General features: G+C 38.7%; 2 protein-coding genes across 9 annotated transcripts in view; both read right to left on the reverse strand.

The window, feature by feature from the left end:
- Positions 1-325: 325 nt before the first annotated feature.
- Positions 326-7,650, reverse strand: CCNB2 (cyclin B2). Its single transcript, XM_084532866.1, has 9 exons — positions 7,470-7,650; positions 6,304-6,432; positions 6,110-6,223; positions 5,535-5,705; positions 5,303-5,461; positions 3,589-3,825; positions 2,245-2,385; positions 1,565-1,675; positions 326-1,270 (listed from the first exon to the last, which is right to left on the reverse strand). The coding sequence occupies exons 1-9, from the start codon at positions 7,491-7,493 to the stop codon at positions 1,169-1,171; spliced, it is 1,188 nt and encodes a 395-aa protein (XP_084388992.1). The 5' UTR covers positions 7,494-7,650; the 3' UTR covers positions 326-1,168.
- A 1,125-nt stretch (positions 7,651-8,775) lies between these two features.
- The window catches only part of RNF111 (ring finger protein 111), a gene marked incomplete at its 5' end in the record, with an annotated part of 51,782 nt that continues 35,143 nt past the window's right edge, over positions 8,776-25,414 (reverse strand). For 4 of the 8 annotated variants that reach the window (XM_084532881.1, XM_084532887.1, XM_084532888.1 and 1 more), the window contains 7 exons: positions 8,776-11,706; positions 12,354-12,481; positions 14,071-14,166; positions 15,088-15,180; positions 20,953-21,079; positions 21,829-21,954; positions 24,463-24,814. In XM_084532881.1, coding sequence (XP_084389007.1) covers positions 11,589-11,706; positions 12,354-12,481; positions 14,071-14,166; positions 15,088-15,180; positions 20,953-21,079; positions 21,829-21,954; positions 24,463-24,814 — 1,040 coding nt within the window. In that variant the 3' untranslated portion in view covers positions 8,776-11,588. The remainder of the gene's footprint in view (positions 11,707-12,353; positions 12,482-14,070; positions 14,167-15,087; positions 15,181-20,952; positions 21,080-21,828; positions 21,955-24,462; positions 24,815-25,414) is intronic. The other 4 variants (XM_084532883.1, XM_084532882.1, XM_084532886.1 and 1 more) reach the window with 3 other exon arrangements.

The raw sequence follows: 25,414 nt of genomic DNA on the forward strand, positions 1-25,414 counted from the left end.
ACTTTACTTATTCCATGGGAGAGAAATCTCTTGCCATAAAGATAAAAGTCTGCAGCTTCAACCTCCCACAGGCATGGATGGCATTGAGGCCTAGGCACAGTTCTGTAGTACTGGGGACTTGCCTTCTACATCAGAGCCCACACACTCATGGAGTTCAGCCTAATTTACAGACCAGCAGTTTGAAGGTCACCATTAAACACATAGTACTAAGTTAATAAGCATAAATGAAGTGAGGCAGAAGAGCTGCAGTACTTACGTGCTTATATTCCTCTGAGCATACAAGTAAATACCTGTGCTTATTAGAATAAAAGAATAACAAAGGAAATCAGATATTGTAAGTGTATTGTATTCTCTCAGGTATTGAGGTTTACTGAAAAAAAATAAAAAGGGGAAAAAGAACAGGCAATGAGAAGCTATTTTTTTTGTTTTTAAGACGTAGAGTAGGTTTTAAGAGGCAAACTGATACAAAGGTCTGATCCCTGTAGTTCTACATCTACAACCAGTGCACAGAGTAGTCTGGCATCACAGAGGAGTTTCCTGCCTCAGCTCTCTGTTTAGGCGTACAAAGACAGACAACACATTGTCTTATCTTCACTCCGTTGCCTGAACACAAAGCCTTACAAGGCTGCATCTGTTAAAGCTGGGAAAAGTAGGAGGCTGTAAGTCAACAAACTACAAAAAAACAAGTTCTTGAAGACTTCTTTGGGACATGGCACTGAAATAAACACCGTATTCACTACCCCATAATGTATACCAAGGAAAGTCCTGCTCTTTAAAAGTGTGAACAAATTGCTAAATGCAAAGCCAAAAGATACTGAACAACCGCAGAAAATACACGTATCTAACTGCACATTGTATCAGTCACCTACTTTGTCCAATGTCCTAATTCAGCAAATTGCAGGTATTTCTAGATATTGCCCTTAAAAGATTCACAGTTGCAGAGAGGCGTTATTGTTCTTTTTTTTTTTATGGTTTTGTTTTTTTTAAAAGAGAAGAGCTTTATTTCTGAGCATACAGTTGTATTACAAAGCAAGTTTAAAATTTCACCTTCGGAGGGTCTGAAACGTCTGTGGTAAGGCTAGAATGCTATTTACAAAGACCAGTAGCTTTATCTCAATAGACAACTAAGGACAAAGTGCATATCATCGGATACATCTGTCTAGGGTTATCATAAGAGTGATGATGCTAGGTCCTTGATTGTCTTGCCGTTCAGTTGAGAGATTGTGCTGATCCTCAGGAGTTTGCTACTCGCATACTTGTTCTTTATAGCCTGCAGAGGCAGAGGAATAATGTTACAGAAGATCTACACACACAACCCTTACTTTGTTCAATTATTCTGCTTTGAAAATAAAAGTAAGGTTAGAAGTGAACCAACACAAAATAGCAAGAGCACAGTTTTACTTTAAATGTTTTGTAATTGTTAGTACTGATGGAATATTTTTTTACAGGCTTGTCTAAATAGCTTACGCTTTAAGGTAACATACACAGAACATTTATCTAAGGAGTCACAATATGCAGCAAAGGTATTACTAAAACATAAGGAAGTTTAAGTATTTATACTTACAGTGTATTTTGTTAAGTTCCCATTTACTTTAACCACATTCTTGGCCATATGCTTCATAGTCATCACAAGACTGTCTTCTGCATACCCAGTGTAGTACTGCTGCTTTGTACCCTACCGTGTAACAGTAAGAAATTTAAGATTTACAAAGTGGGGATTCTGCTTACGGCACAATCACTTCAGGTAGCCAGCACCCCAGGCTTCAACTACTAACTTTGAGTACTAGAAGTTGTAGTACTGTCAGTTTAGAAGACAAATTCAGAATCATATCTAGTGTGCAGTGAAATCTGGACACATAAATACCAAGAATCATGCTTTCGTAATGCATGGAAGACAAAAGAAACAACCCTTGCAAGAGTAACCAGTAGCTGATTTACAATTTACTATTCTCAGTCCATAGCTTCATTATCCTACCTGAGCTACTTAGAGTGTAGTCTTCTGTAACTCAACACTTTCATAGGAAACCATTGTATAGTGGTGTTCATATAGAAAAAAAGTCAGTTTTGGTTTTAATGGTATGTTCCATATTCTACCTTCAGCTTTGCATCAGCCTGTCCTAATGTCATTTGATCCCCCACATTATTACTGATGTAAACACAATTTCCTTCAGTAGTGGTTTTAACAGTTTAATTCCATTGACTGGAGGAACAAAAACTCACAATGTGTTTGATTAAAATACTTACCCATTTGTTCTGTCCCAGAATCTTTTGAGACAAGCATAGCGCAGCTGCTGCAATCTCTGAAGGATGATGGTGTACCATGTCATAGTCTATCAATGTCAATTCCATCAGGTATTTTGCTAGTGTATGTTGCTCAGCATCAGCCTATCAGATTGAGAGTTCGTTAAGACACAAAGTTTCACTTCGCCTCATCAAGATACTTCAGGGTTGTTTATTCTTTTAATTAATTAATAAGTTGACTAATCTTGTTTTGCCAAGAAGATCTTTATAAGGCCTAAGGACCATATTAATTAGCAGTTACTTCAGAATTCCAAACCAGTGCAGTCTAGCAGCCATTTGGCATTTAGACATAGACAAGTGAGAGATTTTAACAGAAAAACGGCAGCATCAGGCACTGCTGTACCCAGCTATGGGCTACAAGTGCTCCCTCTGTAATACACTACCAGGTGGGGAAAAATATACATTAAGTAGATCTTCATTAAGGCATCAGCTAACTTCAAGAACTACTTAGTGGTCTGTTAAAGTAAATGAAGCCCACTTCAAGTGTGGGCAGATTACTTAAGTGTAAGAGCCTCCTAATAGTGAAGGCTCAGCTCAAACAGAAAGCTTACCTTTTGATTCTTAAGATAATACAGCATTTGCATCCAAGAATCACGAAGAACTGATATTGCTTGCCTTTTATGAGGAACACCCTGATTACCAGACAAGAGGCTACTCTGAAAGCTGGGGCTCTGCTCTAGGTGCGTTCAGTTTACTGTAACAGTAAACTCATTGCAATTAAGACTGAACACAGGCCCCAGTAAATACAAACATGAAACCACTGCTGGCTGCCACAGTGTGAGGTCTTATTCCTCTGCCTGCAGTTTCATAACTGAACATTCCTTGACACAGCACAAAGCAAGCAAGATAACAACACCCAAAGCGTTACCATCTTTACACCATCTTGACTGTCAGGGGTGTTCATATCATCATATATCAATACCTGAAGGGAGGGTGCAATGAGGATGGGGACAGGGTCAGCAGTGCCAAATGCCAGAGGAGAGGCAATGGGCACAAACTGGAACACAACAGGTTCCGTCTGAACAGCAGGAAGCACTTCTTTACAGTGCATGTGACGGAACTGGAACACATTGCCCAGAGGTTATGGACTCTCCCTTCCTGAGGATCTTCAGAAGCTGTCTGGATGTAGTCCTGGGTAAGCAGCTCTAAATGTCCCTGCTTGAGCATGGGGGTTGGACCAAATGACTTTCAAAGCTCCCTTCCAATCTCAACCATTCTATGATATATACACAGGAAGGTTCTAGGCAATAAGGCAAGCTTCTAGGTTCAGTAAGGACAAGTACCCACCTCTCCAGCTTTTGATGCTCTTCTTAAGAAATGAAGTGGAAGAGGCCGCCCCAAATCAAAGTTCAACTCTTTAAGTATTGTCATCTCCATTTCTCTAACTTCAGCACCAGTGTAAGCGTTGTCAGTAATGTAAACAAAGTCTGCTACATCAGGAGAGAACATCTCTTCATATTTTGAAGCTAGAAGCAGCGCTGTTACACCTACCAACTGAAGTCTCTTACGAGATACTGAATAAGTCTGCAATATAAGAATTTGAAAAGTAAGACCCAAAATATCAAACTCTAGACACACAGATTCAAATTCATCGGCTTAAATGCCAGTATGTGTTTATTCTTAAAGACATAAAAGAAATTTTCTACTTTTGAGTCAGAAGTAATTACAAACTCAGAGAATCACAACTTTGGAGTTAAGATGTTGTGTTACAGAACTCTAACATGAAGAGCAGCAGACTTTTTAGGATTAATCGAACTCCTTTAAAAGGATAGTTATTGTCTTGTACTTTTTCTGCAACGTTGCTAATTCAGCTAGAGACCATTGGATGGTTCATACTGTGGTATGAACATCGTTATCACTATCATTTACAACTCCAGTTCTGATTAATGGTCATGTAAGTACTGGTTCTGGGGTAAGATTGTAAGATCCCACCAATTGTTAGTATCATTACCATACCAATGTCCATCCCACGTCTCAGGATTTGCACAGTGTATCAATTTGCAGATTTGTTTAGCAGAGACCAAGCATAGCATGATTTAGTAAGAGATCAAATACTTCCTCTAGTTGTTTTTCCTCACCTTTCAGCTGAGACCAATAGCATTTTAAGTTCCCTAATTTCTGTCCCTAGTTTCTCTTCTATTCCTGCTTTGGATGGTGTGCACTTAGATTTTTGCAGCAGTTTACCCATGGCAATCCTGCTGACTACTCCAATTTTAGTGTCGCATTAAAGTGAACAGAGTCAATGTTTGCCTGTTTCACAGCCCTGCCAAGGGCTTTCACTGAGAGAGTTCCACAAAGTTGAATGTATTTAATAAGGTGACAGATATAACAGATTTAGAAATGCCATTGAATAAATACACTTACTGCAATAGCACTAACATATAATAGTGCTAGCAAAAATCTATCCCTCACCAAAAGGTGAAGGCACAGAGCTTACCAAGGTGTCCCTGTCCTGGCAGAGGAGAAGGAGCCCAGTCCATCAACTGCCTCCTCTACCTTTCCAATTTCTTTTTTCTTCCCTAAGCTTTCCTTTCTTTGTCACTATAACTTTTTTTCCCCCTAACACAAACTTTTTCTTTAACTGTTCCATCTCAGGTGTGATGTTTAGCACGATTTGGGTGAAGAGTTTAGTACTACAGTAATAATATGTTTAGCATGTACCTCATTATGCTCATTATCATATCCAGGGGTGTTAACTTTAATGTTCATTTTACACATAATGGAGTAAAAGTTTTCTCTCCAGCACCATAACCCTCAAGATTCTGTTATGTCACAAGAACAGGGCCATCACACCAACAGAGGACTCACTCCATCAGCAAGCTCTCTTACCAAGCTTGCAGGCCTCCATCCATAACATTTGCATACGGGATAGAAGAACAAGCTGTTCATCTCCCCGTTGCCTGAGGCTGGTGCTTATCGGTGACACTAACAAGTCTGACTAATCCCCAGTCAGTGAGCAAATCTTGTAATCCAAACATGTTGACAAACATTGCAGACTTACTTGTAAGAAACGGTCCATAATCGCAACACACATGTACAGTGTTTCCTGCAGAAGCTGGAATCTTGAGTGGACCTGGACAAGCCAGTCAACTAAAATTGCACGCATACGCCCATTGATCGTCTTCCCGTCAAGGTAATGTGGGCGCACCGACTGCTGCAGCTGTTGGAGAAATAGCTGCGTGAGCAACAAGATAAACACTACGCTGCAGCAGCACAGATTCAGTATGTCATACCTCAAGCTGTCTCAGATACAGGTAGATATCCTTTACGTAGTCACTACAGAGCTGGGGATTCCCACAGTCCTCAGCATCGATGTCTTCTACGTTGTTGAGCAACACATCAGAGAAAGCTTGGCACAAATCCTCTTCTTGCATAGATACATCCATAGGGACAGGAGACAGAACCTAAGGAACAGGTCAGTGCTTACATAACCACAAAGCGGCAATGTTCCTTTATCCCCACGTTTTTCAAGTTACTAATGTAACAATTTCTTAAGATAAAAGTTGAAGAAGAAGCTGCACTTTAGTGTGGCAAACTTTCACCCACATGCCAGCCAGCCAGAATCAGTAGACCTTTTAGTAATCACCCACTGAAAGAGAAATCTGTAGGCATCACCCTGCAGTACTTCAACAACTAATTCTGTTGCTTTAATATTAGCCTTTAAGCACTTGTATTGAACCAAAACCTCAGTACAAAGGGTTTGCTTTTCCATTATGGAAACAGGATACATCTACAAATAAAATTTGATGTTAGCACTCTCACTTACAGAGCTGAGATTAAGAAGCACGTTAGCATCATAACTTCCTACCTTTGGAACAGTAGTTTCTTTGAACACTTGTTTCACAGCAGCAGGACGTTTAGGCTGTACGATTGTATTTGTCATCTTACTGGGCTTTGCGGATGGTTTGAAGCAGTCTGTTTTCTACAGTGAAATCAATAATTATTAGTACAGAGCTAGCTATGCATCTTTTCCTTATCAGTAGATTTCAAATGTTACTTTACCTTAGCTGCACGCGTTCCTCTTGTTGTAACTTTGTTTCCTATTTCTTCCAAAGCAGCCCTTTTAGCAGTCACTTGGGTTTTGGCTTTACCATTAAGTTCAGTCACAGCATTCTCCACCCCCATGGTGATCTAAAAAAGTAAAAATTCAGTTTAAAAGTCAGAGACTAACTTCATTTAGTTTTCAGATACCCGACGACGTTTACAGCACTTGCCACCACTGTACTGGTATACCTCTACATATGCCATCTACTACCAAAGGTCATAGTTTTTATTTCCTACACATTCACGTGGGCTCCAGGAAGAAGTCTCAAGCACACGGATTGAAGAGAGTACCATGAAAAGCACAGCCCATCTCATTCTTCCTTACAGCCTTTTAATTCCATGTCACAAGGTAGAGCTCTTACCCGCCCCCTAGCTATCTACCGTGTTTCCCCACCCAGTAACCAGAGCAGCATTTCCATGCAGATGAGCAAGGCGCTTTTTGTCCACAGAATTCTAAAGGTTGGAAAAGACCTCCAAGATCGTCTGGTCCAACCGTTCCCCAAATTCCAAGCCACGTAACGAAAATCCTTATATACGTGGAGATAAACGGCCGCTGTTTGCCGTGGGGAAAGGAAAAAGAACAAAAAAGAAACACAACACCAAACAAACGCTACTTTTCAAGAGCTGCTACTGAAGTTTTTAACCCTTGCAGAATTATCCCAGAAAAAAAAAAAAAAAAAAAAAAGCTGCGGTTTTTTTGTTTCCTTCCCTCACCTCGTGGTTGAGCAGCCGGGATCTCCCCCCCCCAACCCCCCCACACACACTCCCCAACCCCCCCACCCCCCACCCCACCCCACCCCACCCCCCGCCAGCAGCGTGAGGCCGGGCCCAGTTGCGGGCCGAGGAGCCGCCAGGGCAGGCGCCCGGCCCCGTGCCCCCGGGAGCAGCACCCAGCGCCTCAGGGACTCCCCCCCGGCCCCCGCTCCCCTCAAGGCCCCCCCCAGCCCCCCGCGTGCACGCGGCGCTGGGCGCCCCCGGCCCTACCCGGCCTCAGGGCGAGGCCCTGCCCGGCCGCCCACCCACCGCCCGCGGGCCCCGCGCTCGGGCAGGTGCCGGGAGCTCTCCCAGCGCCTCGCCCAGCTGCCCAGCGGGGCCCGGCCGCCCCCCGTCCCCGCGGCACTCACGGCTGCGCGGCGCGTTACGGCCATGGCTCGGCGATGGGGGAGGCTGCTGCTGCTGCTGCTGCCGCCGCCGCCGCGCCGCTGCCACAGACGGAGACCCACAACTGCTGCCTCGCGCCGCCGCCGCTCCCCTTTAAACTCTCTCCCGCGCTCCTATTGGGCAGCTTCGTACGATGCACGCGCTCCATTGGCCCGCCCCTAGGGGCCCCGCCCGAGGAGGAAACGGTTTCAATCGCGTCCGGCAATTCCGGGGGGGCGGGGCTCGCGCCCCGCCGGCGCTGAGGGGTGGGGCCCAGGCGCCGCGCGCTGCCCCCGCCATACCGTGCGCGGACGGCGCATGCGCAGTGGCGGGCGGGAGCCCTGAGGGGAGGCAGGGCCCACCTCAGCCTCAGCCCCCCCCCCCTCCCATCAGAGCTCAAACAAAAAAAGCAAAAGCAACGAGTGGAAATAGGACAGCAAGGGAGGGCGCTGCAGGGAAAGCGATCCGGGGAGGGCTTCCCTACCCCCACCCCCTCTCTCTAAAGAAAGAGCCAAAAAATCATGCAAAGGTTTTTATTACAGCTTACTAAAGCAAGCACTGGGGCGTGGCTCGTGCATTTTCCACTGCAAGTAAACTAAAAACAAAAAACCCTCCACACCAAGAGTGCTCAAGTGCTGTTGCCACCAAATCCTTACTTCACCTTCCCACTTTAAACGATGTTCTATTCCATTGAGGGTTTTGTTTATTTTTATTTATTTATTTTTTTTAAATAAATGTAAATCTTACCTTGCTTGTGGTATTTTAAAACATAACAGTACTGAAGATTCAGTAAAAGCCTCCAAAACCGTAAATTTGGAGCCTGTACACACTGAAGATGTAACTAGCACAAATCACCTGAATTGCAAAGAGCACTAATAGACGTATGTATTTAGGATGCAATTTCAGTTTTCTTAAATATATTTTGTATCATGCTCCTGAGATTCAAGAATTTTGATACTAGAGTAGTTGCCTAAAACAAGACAGAAAAATCTACTTACAATTGCCTAACAATCTCCCCAAACTGACTGGCTTTGTTTATTCGCAAGCGCACATTAACAATTTGATAGCCTTTGTAAGATCAGTCTTCTTGAATTCCTAAACTTCAGATAAATGACACTATTTATTATCACACTGAACTGCCGCTAAGTGTTGGTTGATCCTTCACTGAGACTATTTTTCCTTGTCAGTACCTGTGAGAATACACATACACAAAAGAATTTTTACAGATCAAGACTTACAAAAGCAAAGTAAGGACGGCAGAAGGAAAAAAACTTGCATAAGAAACAGGTCTTGAATGATACCAGTCTAACATTTTATTTATTGCATACAAAAGGATTTCTTTTGACAATGGAACTTTATATGAAAAGTAATTTAATGCATACTGTTGAGAATCTTATCTTCAAAGTCAAAGATGCTGCAGAAAACTTAAGGCAATGCATCTAAGCATGTAAAGCACAGTAAGTGGTGGAAATTTTCAAAATCAAAAAGCCTATTCATTTTCTTTCCCTTAAATTATGGTTAAATCACAACTTTCTGGAATAGAAATAGGCTGCAGCTTTAGTAGCCCCTGCAATAGCATATCAGATCAGAACACTGATTCCTGGCAAATACCTAAGTGTTCAACATCACATTACAATGTTATGCATACATTTAAGAGCAAGACAATATCAGTAGCAGTTATAAAACAAGTCAACGCATGGGCCACTAAAATACCTCTAGTACCAGGCACCCAGACTAGGTGCATAAGAGAATCCCTAAAAATAATCCCACAAACCTGTGCTTCTTTGTCTTCTAAGAAATCCGAAAGAGATTACATCACATACCCAGAGTCTCATTTATTTCACAGGCCCTGGTTGTTGTGTTGTTTTTTTTGCCCCAAGTCTCTCAAGTACCTTCTTGGAAACTTTTTAAAAGTGATTATTGTCAAACTTCAAGCATCAGTGGTCAACTAACTTCCCTCCTTTTCAACAGTCACTGAAGAATAGGAAGTGTTTACTGTTCAGTCCTTCCCAGTAACATTTTTTTTTTTTTAATTAAAAAAAAAAAAAACAAAAAAAAAACAATGCAGCTTCAATTTCACACTCACTTTCAGTTTCCCATAGCCATAATATTCAAGAAGGTTTAGCATAAAACCATGCCAGGTTTTGAAGCAATCAAATCATGTTACCTCTCTCCCATATTCCCCATTGTACAAACACAAAGTGGTTTTAAGTTCAGTTTTAGCAATGCAATTAAGCTTGAGAACGTTGATTTAACACACATGCTGGAAAAAAATTCTCCCCACTTAATGCCTCAGTGCCAGAGGTGTTAAGTCTGTTGCCAGCAATAGACACTGCGTTGGGAAATGCTACTCCTAACAGATTAGAGGACAAAAAAAAGGGGGAAGCAGCTTTAACCAGACAAAAAACAGGCATTAAATTAGATAAGGTAATATTTATACATGGATCACTTTTTTAGTGTAAACATAACATTGTTTTCTAGGTTTACTGTAAACTGTTTTACACTTAATCTGATTATGAAAGACAAAGACAAGAGAAACTGAAGGTATTTATTATTCAATCCACTTACAAAGCAGGTAGCTTAATGCAAGCTTATTGACATGTTCATATATGATCCCCTAGGAACATCTTTTCCAATGTGACAGTAATACTGTCTCAATGTTTTCGCAATTTTCAGCAACTGTTTGAGCACATTTAAATAAACTATAATCTATTATATGTGAGACAATGTTTATGAGCAACTTGAGACCTGATGTGGATTAAAACTTCCTCCAAAGGCGAAATGTTAGTACATTATAACTTAATTCTATACACTATATTATGCAGCAAATCTTAACTATAGAAAATATTTCAATCAGTGATGGACTGTTGGTAATTTATAGAGGGAATCTATGATCAAGGCAAAACTAGGCAACCACAATTTGTGTCTCAGTTTCTACAGAAATTTACAGGCTTTCAATTTACTAATGAAAAATAAAACAAGAGACAGCTGAATTTTGCTAATTTTATTAACTTTAAAACTCATAAAAATCCCAAGACAAGCCTGGAACCTTTAGAAGTTCTACGAATGCATGTGTATGTGTCAAAAAACACCAAAAAAAAAAAAAAAACCCTGCAGCTCTAAATCCTGATTGAATGGTTTTTATATTAGAAAACAACCTTGATGTGCACAGATACTTCAACTTAAGTTAGCAGAAGACCAAACAAAGATTCTAAGCTATTTTTCCATTTCCCTAATAATTCTTTCAATTTGCAAGTATCTACAATCCAGCTAACTGAAATCAACATTTAGTGTTCACTAGAGAGCTGTTTCACAGCAGCAAATATTAAGTTAGGGATTCAAATTTCTAGACATAGGAAGAAAATGATAAATACAATCTGAACAGCAGTCTAAATGTTTAATATTGACATTCAAATACATCTGCATTGTGCTGAAATCTTCAAACAAACACAAAAATCTGATCAGACAAACTGGTGATGAGTATGCTATATGTATCAGTCAAACTGAATATAGTTCGTATTCTGTTCCCACTATTTAAGGATGTTATTTGACTCAAAACTGATATTGTAAATATACAGCAGCCATTTTTTCCTAATTAAGGAATGTCTCAATACATAATATTATCCTCTTCTAGATGATCTTTATACATTAAACTAAAATATATGATTGATTAAATTAAGGAATCCGAGGTTAGTAATGAGTGAAAATCATACTTTCAAAGCTCGATACTATGTAAAACAAACCAAAAAAAGAGACCACACAGTTCTACTTACTAAAGCAGCTAATCTTGCCTGCAAGTTTGGGGTCACAAAGCCCATAATATGTGCAAACAAATGCAATACAAGGAACCATGCAAAAATACAGTAATGAATCAAAAGAAAGATGTAAAACCAAAAAAAAAAAAGTTTTATAAATATACTGAAACTCAACTGTCTTCTACATAAACTGTAGGTCTAGCATTAGTTGTACCATATAGCAGAGCCAGCACTCTAGGTTCAATGCTTCCAAATCTGCGCAGGTAAGTCATGCCATCTTTGGTTGACTGCAGTACCAGGAAGGATGAGAGGGAGCGAGAAGGAGGACCATAGTTCTGGAAAATGGTGTCAACTTTCACTAGGCAGTTGAGCCTCAATGTCCACTCTGCAAATGGGGCACTTCTTGTTAGTAATCAGCCACTGATCTACACATACTTGGTGGAAAAGGTGCATACATGGAAGTCGCCTGTCATCAAAACAGAAAAAGTGCATTAGCATTAACATAGCATTTTCACATCAACATTGCCTTTTTTCAATGGCTATGAGGACCTCACTGTATTTTTTGTATGCGTATGTTTTTCCACAAGTTTCACTAGCCTTTCCAGTTGACCTGCATTTTGTCTAGTTCCAAGAACAGGAAATGAAGTTAAGTACCAGGTTGCTCCTAATGTGTTACAACAATTTAAACCTGTTACACAGCTTAAATAGCATTATTACTCCAGATAAGTTGAAATTAATCTGGAATTCACCTGGTTAATTCCTTACGCAAGATACTGTGCAGAGAGCACAGTATGATTTGAATGAAGCACTATCATCCATACCCTAACTTTTTTTTTTTTATAATGTTATCATCTTCATCTTTTGTTAAAAGATAGACAGTCAACTTAAGGAAGACCATAAGAAGAGAACCTACATCCTACCCAAAGACAACACAGAATGAATAATAAGTGCTTTCCATTAAAGCTTGTTTTATACAATGGTTATAAGGACAGATAGTGATTAGTCGTAAAAGTTAAACATGGTAGTGTTGCAAAGAGTAGCATAACATATCCAAGTATGGTCTCAAATCCAGAATATTAGCACAGTATTATGATATTCAGTGGTACTATTTACCTGACATCTTCACCTTCCTCTAATATAGATAAGCAGATGGTACACTTTTCCTCTGTGTCTTCTTCCGTTCCTTCCTCCCCATCTTGCTTGCAGTGCAGTTTCCTCTGTGAGAACCAATCAGTTGTTACCTTATTAGTAGAGACGACATTATTGACAAACTGAGTAAAATCTGTTTTTAATACAAGTTCAACACACATTTCTTTTAAAACATTCCATATTCTTAAGTATTACTTATTCAAATGTGCTTGAACCAAATGAAGAATTATCACTTGTAGCAAAAAAAAATCACAAGATAGTTCAACTTTAATTAATTCTTGTGACTGGACTGTTAATATACGTATTTAGTATTGTTGCAACCAGTCCCTTCATTTGTGGCTTATATGCAAGTATCTTCATTTCATTCACAACGAGGCAAGAAATATACACACAGTATCTTAAAGTCACTCTTTATCAAATGATAAAGAACACTACATACGTGTGGATGGGATTCTATATAATGGTATAATAAACCAATTGAGAGAGAACAGAAGTCGTGGAAATTCTGTACCAGACTCAAAATTTGACTGTCTTCCTAGTGTGAGCAGGGTGAAGGTTAACATTTTAAGTATCAAGCTGGTAAATGTTGTGAACAAATTATTACAACTCAACTCCAAATGAAGTCTTACTGTACCTGATGAGTCATCCCTGAAGCCTGTTGACTATTTAGTTATTACCAATAGCTATTTCATTGCTCACACGGCTATTCATAATTGCTGGACAAGTTATTAAATAATGTGGCTGAAGATGGCATCTGAGTGCCACTGCTGGGATGCAGGAAGAAACAAAATTTTAACCTACCATTTCCTTTCTTACCCAAACAGAGGCATTTAGGAGAGAAGGCATATTTCCACTATTAAGTACTTAACTATTCTGAATACTGAAGAAGCCACCTTGAAAATTTCAGCTGTCCCATTCTTCTCCCCATCTACATTTACAACACTTACTTCCCTGTCCTGCTCATTGCTTAAGGTATTCTATAAAATACAGTTTTCAATGCAAAATGCACAGTTCAAAACCACAGTAAAGTTATCAGCTAACAACCGAAAGAACATTATTCTGACTGATCTGGAAAAGAAACACAGAATGAAATGGAAATCTAGGTGTAGAAGCAGATTAATACCTCATAGTGGGTCTATGGTGCCAATGAGAAGTGTGGGACTAATCAGACCTACCAAGCATCCCAAGCAGAACTGTCCACATGAATTTGGCTATGAATCTCGTCAAAACTACATAGTTAAACATTTTGGCCCATTAAACTTGAAAGGTATTTGTTTTCCCTTTTCCCTTGGTCTGTGAAAGAACATTTTCCTGTTTCTAGTTTTTAGTCTGTGAAGACCAGGGATACTCTTCATCACCCTTATCTTAAGGTGATATCTGTATGTGCAAGCATTCACTACAAAATAAATAAGGCTAAGCTTTGACCTGTTTGTGTGTCAGAAACGTACAAATACCAAAACATTGCTTATCACATTACAACAGATCTCTATTTAGAAACCACATTTTTTGTATTGCCCTCATGAAGGAAGCAGTATTGTATGCTTTGCTTACAATCCTTGAAATTGCAAGACAGGGTAAACACGCACTCTTTGAGATCAACACTTCTGCAGATTTAAGCTAAATACAAACGTGAGTACATTTCAGGGAAAATATAACAGCCCACAGTTTAAAAAATCCTCACCTTTTTGTACTTATGGGGATATGTGCATCTTTCTATAGTTCCCTGTGTTGCTCCACGATTCACATTGCCCAATCGTTCCTCCAAGTGAATCAGCTCCTAAAAGAAATATCAAGAAATAAACAGTGTAAGAACTGATAGTTCAACTACCTTGAAAAAATATATTTTTTATTCTAACCCATTTGCAGATTGACAGACAAATTTTAATTCCCTAGTTATTCAAGTGCAAGAAAAGCAAAAAAGGGTATATTGTATAGAAGTTACGGGTTTATGAAAAAAGCAAACTAAAACCCCTAAACACAACACTACCTGGTATTTTAAGTTACAGGGAAACAGTCATGTAATAGTGAGAGAATCAAAAACTGCTTGCCAGCTAGGAATGTTTATCAGTGTATTTACACATACTTGTGTTTCTACTGAGGAAAAAGCAATTAAAATGTACCAGGAAAGTATTTGCTTTCTAACAGTCATTAAGGCTTGGAGGCATGGGGAGACATTTCTTAAGATGAAATACAATGACTGATTTCTTTTTCTCCAGCAATAAATTTACTAGAAACATAAGATGTCACTGAAGATGTTTTCAGTGGACTAGGTCATTAACTCTCTGCATCTGATATTTTATTATTACATTTAAAAAACAAAAACAGCTTCAACTCTCGCACTACATAATAAACAGGACAGCACTGTCAAAACTGCCAAGTTTCACCCTCACTAGGAGGATTCTGGCACAGATATTCAGAGACACGTGAATACTACATCCTACTTAGGGGAAGAAGACCAAAATGTACTGTCAGTTAATAACCACCTAAACCTGTGTTATCCACGGCACCTTTTCTTGACTGACTCAAGATACTTTCGGCATCTATTCCCAGTCCATGCCAGTGAGGACATTCTATGAATTAACAATATTTTCTTTACAATTCTTTTACATCTACATATAAAACTAGCTCTACCATACACCCTCCCCGTATTCCCTCATGACATATTTTGGCATTGATCTAGTTTTATTCTATTACAAACCTCAAAATTGCCCCTGAAAGGGCCTCTGAATGATGTTCCATCCAATCCCGATGAAATGTAACGGATGTGAGGATAGCCCGCCATGTCTGGTACCTATTCAAACAGCAGATGTTAAGTTAAACCTATTCAGAACAGTGCCAGAATTTTACTGTTCACTTTGTAAAATTTAAGATCCTTTTGCTTTTATTGAATCACTTATTTATACTCCTCAGCTTGAATACACTATTATAACCGACAGCTTATCACCACTCTGAGCTCTCTGAATATAACTGGGAACGAAACAGAAGTGAGACTAGATCCTCTATTATCAACTCTCCAGATATGCATTACCTATTTCTTGGCATCACTTGCCAGCTCTCAAAGTCTCAACCTGCTTTGTATAACCACACCCTAGATATCTACCTGTATTTGTAAACAAACACACTAAGACTATGCATGAAGTTACCAGAAAAACTCGTTGTAGATTCTCAAATATAAGTTTTTAGTACCAGGGAAGAAACAAGGCTAACATTCAGCCCAGAAAAACAACCAATTTCCTTACCTTACTCAAGAAAACTGAACATCTTTAGACACCCTTCACATTTAGAGGCAGATAAAAGTAACACTTGAATAAATCTGATCATCTAACGTCATAGACATCTCTACATACGCTGTATGTTCAAGCATCCACTGACTTCCTTGCATATTAAGAGATACAAGCAGTGAACAAATTACCAGTGTTCAGAGATTTACTACCCTGCAGGCACTTCAAACACCAGTGCTTTCATACAGGCAGAAAGGTAGTTAAAATACGACGGATCACCTTCATAGCAGAGCTTCTTAGTTGCATTTTGGCTACCACAAGACAAGTAAATAATGGTGCTGCCTTTTGGTCAGAAACTTAACAGTAGCAATTTGTTTTTTTAATAAAAAGGTGAGAAAAACAAGATGATCAGTGGATTCAATTTACTTTCAACATGGAGAGTGTACTGATGTAAGGACTGTAAGAAGCAATTCATTTGGAAATACTGTAATGTATTTTAGAAGTGCTATCTTCCTTTCTGTGCTGTCAGCTAGTAATGCCCCTGCTGCTGTATGTCACAGCTCAAAATTAATTTTGTGAGTCTGTCACCAAGTTAGACATCTCAGATATTATCCTTTAAGTTGGATACTTGTATGATTTCCATGATTTTCAGCAAATTCTTAACATATAAAGGGTGTAAAACTGAGTTAATGCACCGTAAGGAGCCACAGGTCTAGACAAAGTTACTCACATAGCATTAACAGACCAATACAGTACCTTTCTATGTTTTTCAAATCCCGTCTAGTAGCTAAAAGCTGACATGAATAGCAAAAGTTTCTAAACAACTTTATTTCGCTAGCAGATGCAGAAATTACACTTGACATTGCCTCAAAGGTCAGAGGTTACCAACTGGAGCGACATGTAGCCAGTCAGGTCTCCCAGCTAGAGTGAGTTCTGCTACTAAAAGCTATTTGAGAAACCTACTAACACCACCACAAAAGCAAGAGTTTCTCAGAGCACATATTGCAACAAACAACTGAATTTACACAACAAACGCTGGGTGGGACATGATATATTTTCACAGTACTAAACGTGCCTTCACATTAGCCTGATGGGAAACATAGCACCTCTGTACAACTATCTGAACATGGCACATACAGGCTCTTTTATGCAATATTCTTGAAGAGCAGGTTACATTTCTGGCCAAGTAAAAACACTATCTTGAAACAGCCATCTTTGTAAGAACAAAATAGCTTTTATGCCTGCAGAATAAGCAGTGTGCTAACACAGCAAAATTTTAACTGATTACATTTGTGCCTACAAGCAACAATGGGCAAAGGAACAATAATGCCCAAGAGACAATAGCCTAACTACTACCCATTTAACTGTCACCAACTGCAAACAGAAGATTTCTGCTCTCTTGAAACAGCTTCAAGAAAGTTAAGCACAGATGAAAGTGCACTTTCAGTAAGTTTTGAAACTGCAGAAGAAAGAAAAGACAGATAATGCCAGCCTATGTTAAGTAACTTACTTTTTTTTTTGATATAGTCAAATAATAATATACAATTTAAAGCAATATACTCTGAATCTGCAAAGTTCAGTCCATGCTTGCCAAGAACTGTGTGTTTCCTGTAAAACAAAGGATCACTTGTTTCTGGTTTTGCACTTCCTTACGATGTTTCCTACTACCAACAAAAATGTACAGTGACTCAGAAGTTCAAGCTGAAGTCTGAACTAGTTACAACACAATCATTCTGAAACAGTTTGAAATAGCCTACAAGAAAGATATAGCTTTCCTTGCTATCCTGTTTTCAACACCTTCCGTATTTCCAGGATTTTTCTGCCCTTCCGCTGCCACCAGTGATTTTTCCATTGTATTGTACTATTTATCTTCCCCATCCCAGCCTTCCATTCAACGGTTCTCATTAAGGATCTTAACAGTACACTTATCCAGTTAACTGCTTTAATCCATGTCAATACTTGAAAAAATAAAGCTGATCAATTTTCTTAAATAAGTCAAATTCAAACAAGGAAAAGTTGCAATTTTCAGAGAGACGCTGTGGGAAAGAACAATTAACATATGTTGCATAGCTAAAGACCTAGGTCTATCTGTGCCAAAGGGGAACATAAAATAAATGCTCTTCAGTGGTCCATAATCTCTTAAAAAGCAAGCAAACATGAATTCATGTTTATATGGGAGAAAAAAAGGATCAGTTGTATTACACAGTTCCATTTTTCCTATTTGAAAAACAGTTAAATCTGTTGCAGTTAATGAAAATCTATTTCAAACCTAACATCCACCTTCAACTACACTACAGCGGCACATATACAGCCTATATCTCCTGTCTCTCTCATATGGTGCTGCATTATTTATGTGACACATAGATCTTTAGTTGATTCCTCTGAAAAACGTTCAAGTTTGCTGTGCAGAATGAATCCATCACAAAAAATCGCTTTGACAGGAGCTTTTTTCCCTCACCATATGCAAGGCACTGAAATAATAATGATGGGAACACACACTACTCTCAGGCAGAGTCACAATGATCAAAGTAATTGCATTAACTCAAGGAGGGAAGTAGACTAATCCTTGTCTAGGTAGGCATGAAAGAAGTGTTCTTTAAACTGCTTTTAATCTAGGATTCCTCCTGAAGCAACACTTAAACAAGTGAAAATTGCCTCCACCAACCTAATAAGAGGGTGAGGGAAACAAAATCTTTTCTATTTGGACTGGCAGAGCTGCTGAATGCTACTCCTATCCCCTAATGCATCCTGATCTTGTCTTGCTGAGGACTGAAATTGCAAGTCTGTTTGAGTAGACCAGATTAAAATTAGATTACCTGCATCCGATTAAGATCTGAAATTGATACATCAGAGTACTGATGTCATTTTAGCCCTAACAATCCATTATGCCCTTTACATCAGACATTAGCTTCCAAGAGTTTTTTGTAACTCCCCAAAAAAAAAAAGCACACTGCCTACCAGGCAATTCACCATTTTTGGAAAGTATATTAAACACAACCGATTTTCAGCTGAGCTACTGCATAAGTTACTTCAAAAGACTTTTTAAAAACAAACAAAAACCAGAACATCAACAGTTTATGACACCTGCATCAAGAACACAGCTAATGAACTTGCAAACTGCTGCTCAGTACACCCTGTTTTCTGAAAAAGAAAGCGCTCCTCATAACATTAACTAACCTTAGCAGAGGGCCTTCAACTATAGGTCAGCCTCTCCTTCCCTGCCCCAGTTCCTAAAGTTACAATGAAAAGACCCTGATGACAGAAGCAGTCGCATCTGTTGTTCTTTAATAAAAAAAATGGCACTTTTGGTTAAGATTCAAATTTTTTTTTTTTTACATAAACTTCACAGATTTGCTCCATGTTCAGTAGTCATTTTTGCTGACCAATCTCCTATATTCTCACGTACGTATAAATAAAGAAAACTTTGGCTTTCATTACCACCTTTGAAGGGGCAGAACCATCAAAGTGCTTTGAGCCCCTTCTGTATACAACTGCTAGCAGTGCTTTAACCTGCCTTTATTTTCTTCTAGTGCATGTAATCTGCATACATTTCATATGACTCAAAACACCACTGCTTCAAAGCCTAACACTCAACCTGATTTCAGCAGGGTTCAAAACAGATCCCAAACTTTCAAGGAATTACTCCTTCCAGATGTCCGTACACTGCAAAATGCCTTGTCAGGACAATGAGTACAAAAACCTGACACACACAACTTGAATTCCACTTCATCCAGAGATTCATGACTGACTTATAAGGACCAGATAGCCCTACACAAACACATGCGCAAGTTTTTGTAGAGTTAAAGAATCCTACTTCATCTGACATATCTGTTCCTAACAGCAGCTATTTGGCAAGACTCCCCAAAGTATCTTATCAGACATTCATCAAATACTTCTAAATATTCTCTAAGGTTTTTTTTTTTTCCATTCTACTGCTAACAAGACAGTAAGAGGGGGGTCCCAACTACTTCTCGTGTATCATTTTTGATGTATGCACACACCTGCAAAAGTTAAAATACAGGTAAGTTTCTCAACACATTAACACAAGGATGAGCTCACCTCTCAAGTTTCTAGAAGCTCCACAGCAACAGTGGAAATAAGTCTCATAATTGACTTAACTAGCCCTGATAGTGAGATAAAATAGACACATTTAACTTGCTGCCTCCTAACACAACTGCAGGTCACTGACCTATTTAAAGGGCCCTTTTTCATGGAGAAGGCTATATAATTTTATTGTCTATGCTAAAATACTGAATTAGAGTGCACTGAATGGTCTATGGTAACTATGAAAGCTGTGCAACAAAGAATTACCAACCCTACAGAGATCAGAGATACCTGAGGATTATTACATTAGATAAGTAGCAAGGATCAAGTAGTTTAAGAACAGACGACAAAGAGACCACTATTACAGTATTAGTTATAAATTTATAATCCAATCTCTAGATGTCAGTTCTGGCCTCTAATACAGAAATCTTGTATGGGCAAGACTTGCAGGTTGATTTTTTTAATTACAGTTTTAGCATCTGTCTCTAGATGAGGCCACTATTTGATTAGATTGTCTAGATTGTCTAGCTTTTAGAGGGCTAAATAAAACAGATTAGCCATACAGAATACCCACACAGAAATGGTGCACTTACTCAGTTCAACTACATTTCTGTCTTGAATTGTCTTGAAAGAAAGTTAAGAATATTTTTACAAAAATTCTTTCAAAAACTAGTATTCTGTATAAGTCATAAGATACACAGATTCTCATTTTTCTACTGTTGCGTTTAGTAAGGGACTAACCCTCACACTTAATTCTGCTTGTAACACTTCATGCTACAAAATCATTATTTTATCATGTGGAATAAGGTTGATGAACACCAAATATTACTGAAAAACCAACCAAATCTCTATACAGAATTCCAGCTGTACATATGAAACTTAAAATTAAATGAAGCACCAGCGCCAATCCTTATGCGCTGGGTGGAAAGCTGGTACCTTTAACGAACTGAAGCTCATTAAAGAACACAAGTTTTAGAAATCAGATGCAGAGGGTCAATGCATTGCAATGCACATGACAATTTAATTAAAATATGATTCGTTTTACAAGAGCTGAAGTTAGAAATATTAGCGTCCTAAACTATTTTTTCTTATTAGGTATGAGCCTGTCTGTTCTTGTAGCTTTCTATCTGGGAACAACACAAAAGCACTGGATTATTTTCTTCTTTAGTTAAACCAATACCTTTCACAACAAGGTATACATGCCTAATCATATACATTAATCCCCCAAATAATTTTCTTAACAAACAAAATAATTACAATGACCAATTATTGTGATTTTTCACAAGCCATCTCCTTACCATTAGGGGAAGAGCCCCTATTTGCAAGTGATGAAGTCGAGGAGGTGCGTGGTAGTGGGCCAAGTGAGGATGCAAGGGCCCTGGAGGGTAAGTAGCTGCAGTCACACCAGCTTCAATTCCCAGTTCCCTGTCACATGAATGAAAGTAGCATTACAGTAACGGTACATCTTGCCTCCTAGATACAATTCCACTGCTTTGGACAGCATAAACCACAGCAACACTATCTTAACGCTTTTTTAAATATATGTAAACTTTGCTGAAAATCTTCTTAATCCTACCATAACTAAAAGCAGCTTTTAAGTAAGCTATGATGATCCAGTACATTAAATCAGTAGAGACAACTGCATATTTATCGTGTTGACTAGTTCATGCACTATGGGAACAGAAGCCATAACCCAGGAACCTCTTCTCTGATGGCTCAGAAGTAATTTTTTCTAGATATTAAATACATAGCAGAACTTAAACCTAATCTTCTCAAGTGGTCTGATGCAATTTCAAGTAAGCTAATACATACATACGAGATAATAAGGTAGATAAAGTCTGGATTTGATTTACAAGCTTATTTTATAAAAAAAAAAATACAAGAATTGGCTTTAGCAATATTTTACTTGCCTATTTTAAAAAATCAGTTCTTGAAATAACTACCTACTGTCAGTGATCCTCAACTTTCAAAAAGCAATGGATAAAAAACTAGAAATATGCTTAATATATGGAATGCTAAAAGCAACGTCTCAAAGTCAAATCAAGGTATACCAATTTTAAATTACAGGTGCACACAGCATTTTTTATTTTTATTTTTTAAAAACAGTGCAAAGGACCATAGCTGATAACGCAGGCTGAGTCTCAAAGAACTAAAATAGTTATATGATTACTAACCAGGCAGACCTCTCTGGAGCTTGTCGAGGATGGGAAGACATTGTCTGAGGCACATGAATGTGATGCCCATGACCGTAATTTGGGTGCATTCTGTGAGGATGCGGAGGAGGCCTCTCATGAGCACGTCTAAAAACAAAACAGCAACAGTTAATTCCACACATTTATTAGGGTAGAGAAAGTAAAATTCATCATCAATGTTACAGCCTGAATTACTGGAACAAGTTAAAATGAAAAAAAAACTCCCCACGCTGTTTTAATTTCAATTTATGTCTAAAGCTAGAATTTCAGACTCAAACACAAAACTGACCAAATAGTTATCTTTATAGCAATATACTGAGATACACTGCAAACACCGTCAGCTACCGCGATCTGGTCTTTACGTGACAGATACAATCAAGGGACTGACACTGTTTAATCCTAATCTCAAACTGCAGAACAGGAGAGCAATGAAAGTGCACATAATAGTCATGTCACGATTAAGGATGTAGTCTGTAGCACTGCCATGAATGATTCTTAGTTTATTTCCAGTGAAATTATACCACCAGAAATTATTAGGGGAAAACAAGCACACTAATCAGAGGTAATTTGCTTTGAAACACGTTTGCATCATAGCTCAAGTAATAAGAGAACAGTTCCTTCCATTCCAGCTGGTACAGAACAACTACAGTTTTGGACAAAATCTTTGCAAAAAACCTGCTGGCTGATTTCTGCTACTTTACCATCTTCCACTTACCACAAAAAAATTGATTAGTGTTTTTATTTCCATTGCATTCAAAGCAGAATTATTTTATTATTATTATTCAGCCTAGAGACTTGGATTTTACTAAGAGCAGGAAACTCCCTTCACATTCAGTCCCACCTTAAACTTCCAGACAGAGCAGATTACATTTTGTAATCTACATACATCTAAAAAAAATAAGAGGTTACTTAAAGCATACTATTCTAACCAATGCAAATTGATGCTTCTTCAGAGAAATCTGTTGAGCTTGTATAAATTATGTTACATGGTACGTACCACTGCAGGAAACTAACACAACACGGATACAATTATCACAGCAGAACCTATTCCTAGTCTCACCTCTGTTCAGTTCATTAACTATGGGAAAAATCTGGAACAACATATTTTTAAAAAGATTTTAAACAAATACTATATGGTATACGAACACAATGCACCATCAAATGCTGCCTTCTGCACATTTTGTTGCCAATCCCAAGATCCAAAGAAAGTTATAGTTGTACCCAGTGTTTGAGACATGACAGTAAGGATACTAACCACTCTCTACTTACAATTTTGAAAGAGTTCTGTGTCACTAGAAGGTATACAAGCTGGAAGACTATCCCATATACTATTTTTAGAAATGAAGGATGAAACAACATCCTGAGAACTCTTGAGAGGTTGAAACAAGGAACTGAAGGAATCAGAATTCTGCTATCACGAAGTTCCTAGAACAAGTAAGATGGCTATCACTTTTGTTTTTGCTTGAAATTCAGTCTCCCACTTGACCTGGCTTGAGCCTTCCAAAATTGATTTTTGTATACTACTCCATAATCACAGGCATACACAACCAGTACCCTTGCATGCTGAAGTCAGGGTGTTGAGGTCATACCGTTTGCATAACAGATAAAGAACAGGTCCAGGTTCAAAATTGTCATGACTGAGAAAGAAGAGAAACATATGACTTCCCTACAGGAAAACACAGATCTGCCATGTATGTCATGTATCACTGTCAGCAGTTAGTACCTATAGGGTTCTTTTGTGGTTTTGTTTAAGTATCTGAAAACTGCTTAAGAAGTTGTGGTTAAAGCAAATTTTTGTTTCAGCATTAACATCTAAATCTGTTTTATATTAGATACTGGTAGAATTCATATAAAAATGTTAGGAGAAACAACTAGGGAGTTCTTGCTTGAAATGCTCCTGAATATCTAAAAGCATTATCTCCAAAACAAAATAGCTTCAGTTATGCTTTGATTGAATTCCAAGCCAGTACTGACCTGATTTCTGTTGATACTAGTGTCTAGTTTACCAACAGCAGTATCTCTTAAACAGTATCAAGAAAGCTACATCTCAACATCCGTCACCTTCTGATAGGCATTATTCAGTGTTTCTTCTCTTCTCAAGACCAAGGTGTAGTAAAGCTAGGCATTTATCTAAGATTAAATCTTCATTAAACCTGGTAAGCCATCTCTTATGAGAAGTCCATCTTATCTTAAAGCATTAGTTACATAAGAAGGATCTTAATAGTATCAGCAATGCAAAAGACAAGACATTTTTAAGAAACATATGGAAGGAGCTTATGATGTACTTTTTAGGCTGTCCAGCTTGAAAAGGAATTCCTGCCTATTATCTGAAGGATAATTAATGGGCAAGAGAAACAAAGCTTCACTTCTCTTCCATAACCCATTCACTGTACTTCTTGCCTCACCTGGACGCAACAGTGAATGTAGTGACAAGAACAGGTTCAGTCTAAATGCTCACTCGACTGCGATGGTATGTAAAGACACTTCCTACAATGGTTTAATGCTAACAGTTCCTAACCATGCAATTACAATTTGAGATCCACATGCAACATTTTACAAACCTGAGGGAAACGAATTATATGTTTAGATAACGTTCTGAGTACATTTGTGACATACGTTGGGTGTTGCATCATTCTTCTTCTCTGGACCTCCATCCTCTGGATCACTTCATGAGGATGTAGCCTCTGTGCTGGAGGTGCTGTTGCAGGGATGTGATGGGAGATAGGCTGATGTGCTGCTGGAAGATGCTGTGGAATCGGAGCAGCTGCATTGGCTAAAGGATGAGTTGGTGGCGGAGGTGGAACAGGATGAGAAGATGCGTGGGAGGAGATTGAAGGATGGAAGGGATGCACTGGATGAGGAATAACATAATCTACTTGAGGTGGAGGTTGTGGCTGCGGAGGAGGATTTCCATGAGAGTGGGGACATGCAGAAGCTTGATGGTGAAGAGGTCTGGTCAAAGAAGCATCTGCAATGAAAACAGAGACTTTTGATCTTGTCCATAGTAGTTTCTGGATGAAATTTATAAAAAACATCAGTATATTCACACAGGTGCTTCGATGTTGTTATACCAATATAAAACAGTGGCAACATGGGAATTTGTGTATATTCAGCTTCTCAGATGACTCCAGTGATGCATCCTACAAGCCCACACTTCCTGCAGCCACTACTCTTCTTTCTTAGGTTGGTAAAAAGTAGGCATCTGTGATGCATGTTGAAAAGGATATACATAGTAAGAAATTTTACTTCATTTGTTGTTTTTAAATACTCTTTTTCCCCTTCAAGTCCGCTATTTTGTAGACATAACACATCAAATGAGTTAGTTAACTCTGAGCCTGCTAAAGCAGAACTCATTGGAGATATATGGAAGGGGAAGATATAAGGAAAAAAATGAAAAGGTGTTACTAAAAAACAAAGGATAAAAATATTTTTGTAGTAAATACTTTTTTTTGAAGTTTGAATGTTAAGAGCTGCCACTCAAAAATGACTTCTTCCAAAAGAAAATATTTTAATTTCCCCTTGGTTACGTGTAATTCCTCTACATAAACTTAACCATTTAAATACATTT

Source organism: Aythya ferina (assembly GCF_964211825.1).
Source record: "Aythya ferina genome assembly, chromosome: 11".
Classification (NCBI taxonomy): Eukaryota; Metazoa; Chordata; class Aves; order Anseriformes; family Anatidae; genus Aythya; species Aythya ferina.

Excerpts from the sequence above, each read along its gene's own strand:
- CCNB2 (XM_084532866.1), bottom strand. The coding sequence starts at position 7,493 with ATGGCCGTAACGCGCCGCGCAGCC. Across the intron at positions 6,224-6,303 it reads GAGGAACGCGTGCAGCTAAG|AAAACAGACTGCTTCAAACC; the intron begins GTAAAGTAACAT and ends ATTTCACTGTAG. Across the intron at positions 2,386-3,588 it reads GAGCATCAAAAGCTGGAGAG|GCTGATGCTGAGCAACATAC; the intron begins GTGGGTACTTGT and ends TCAATCTGATAG.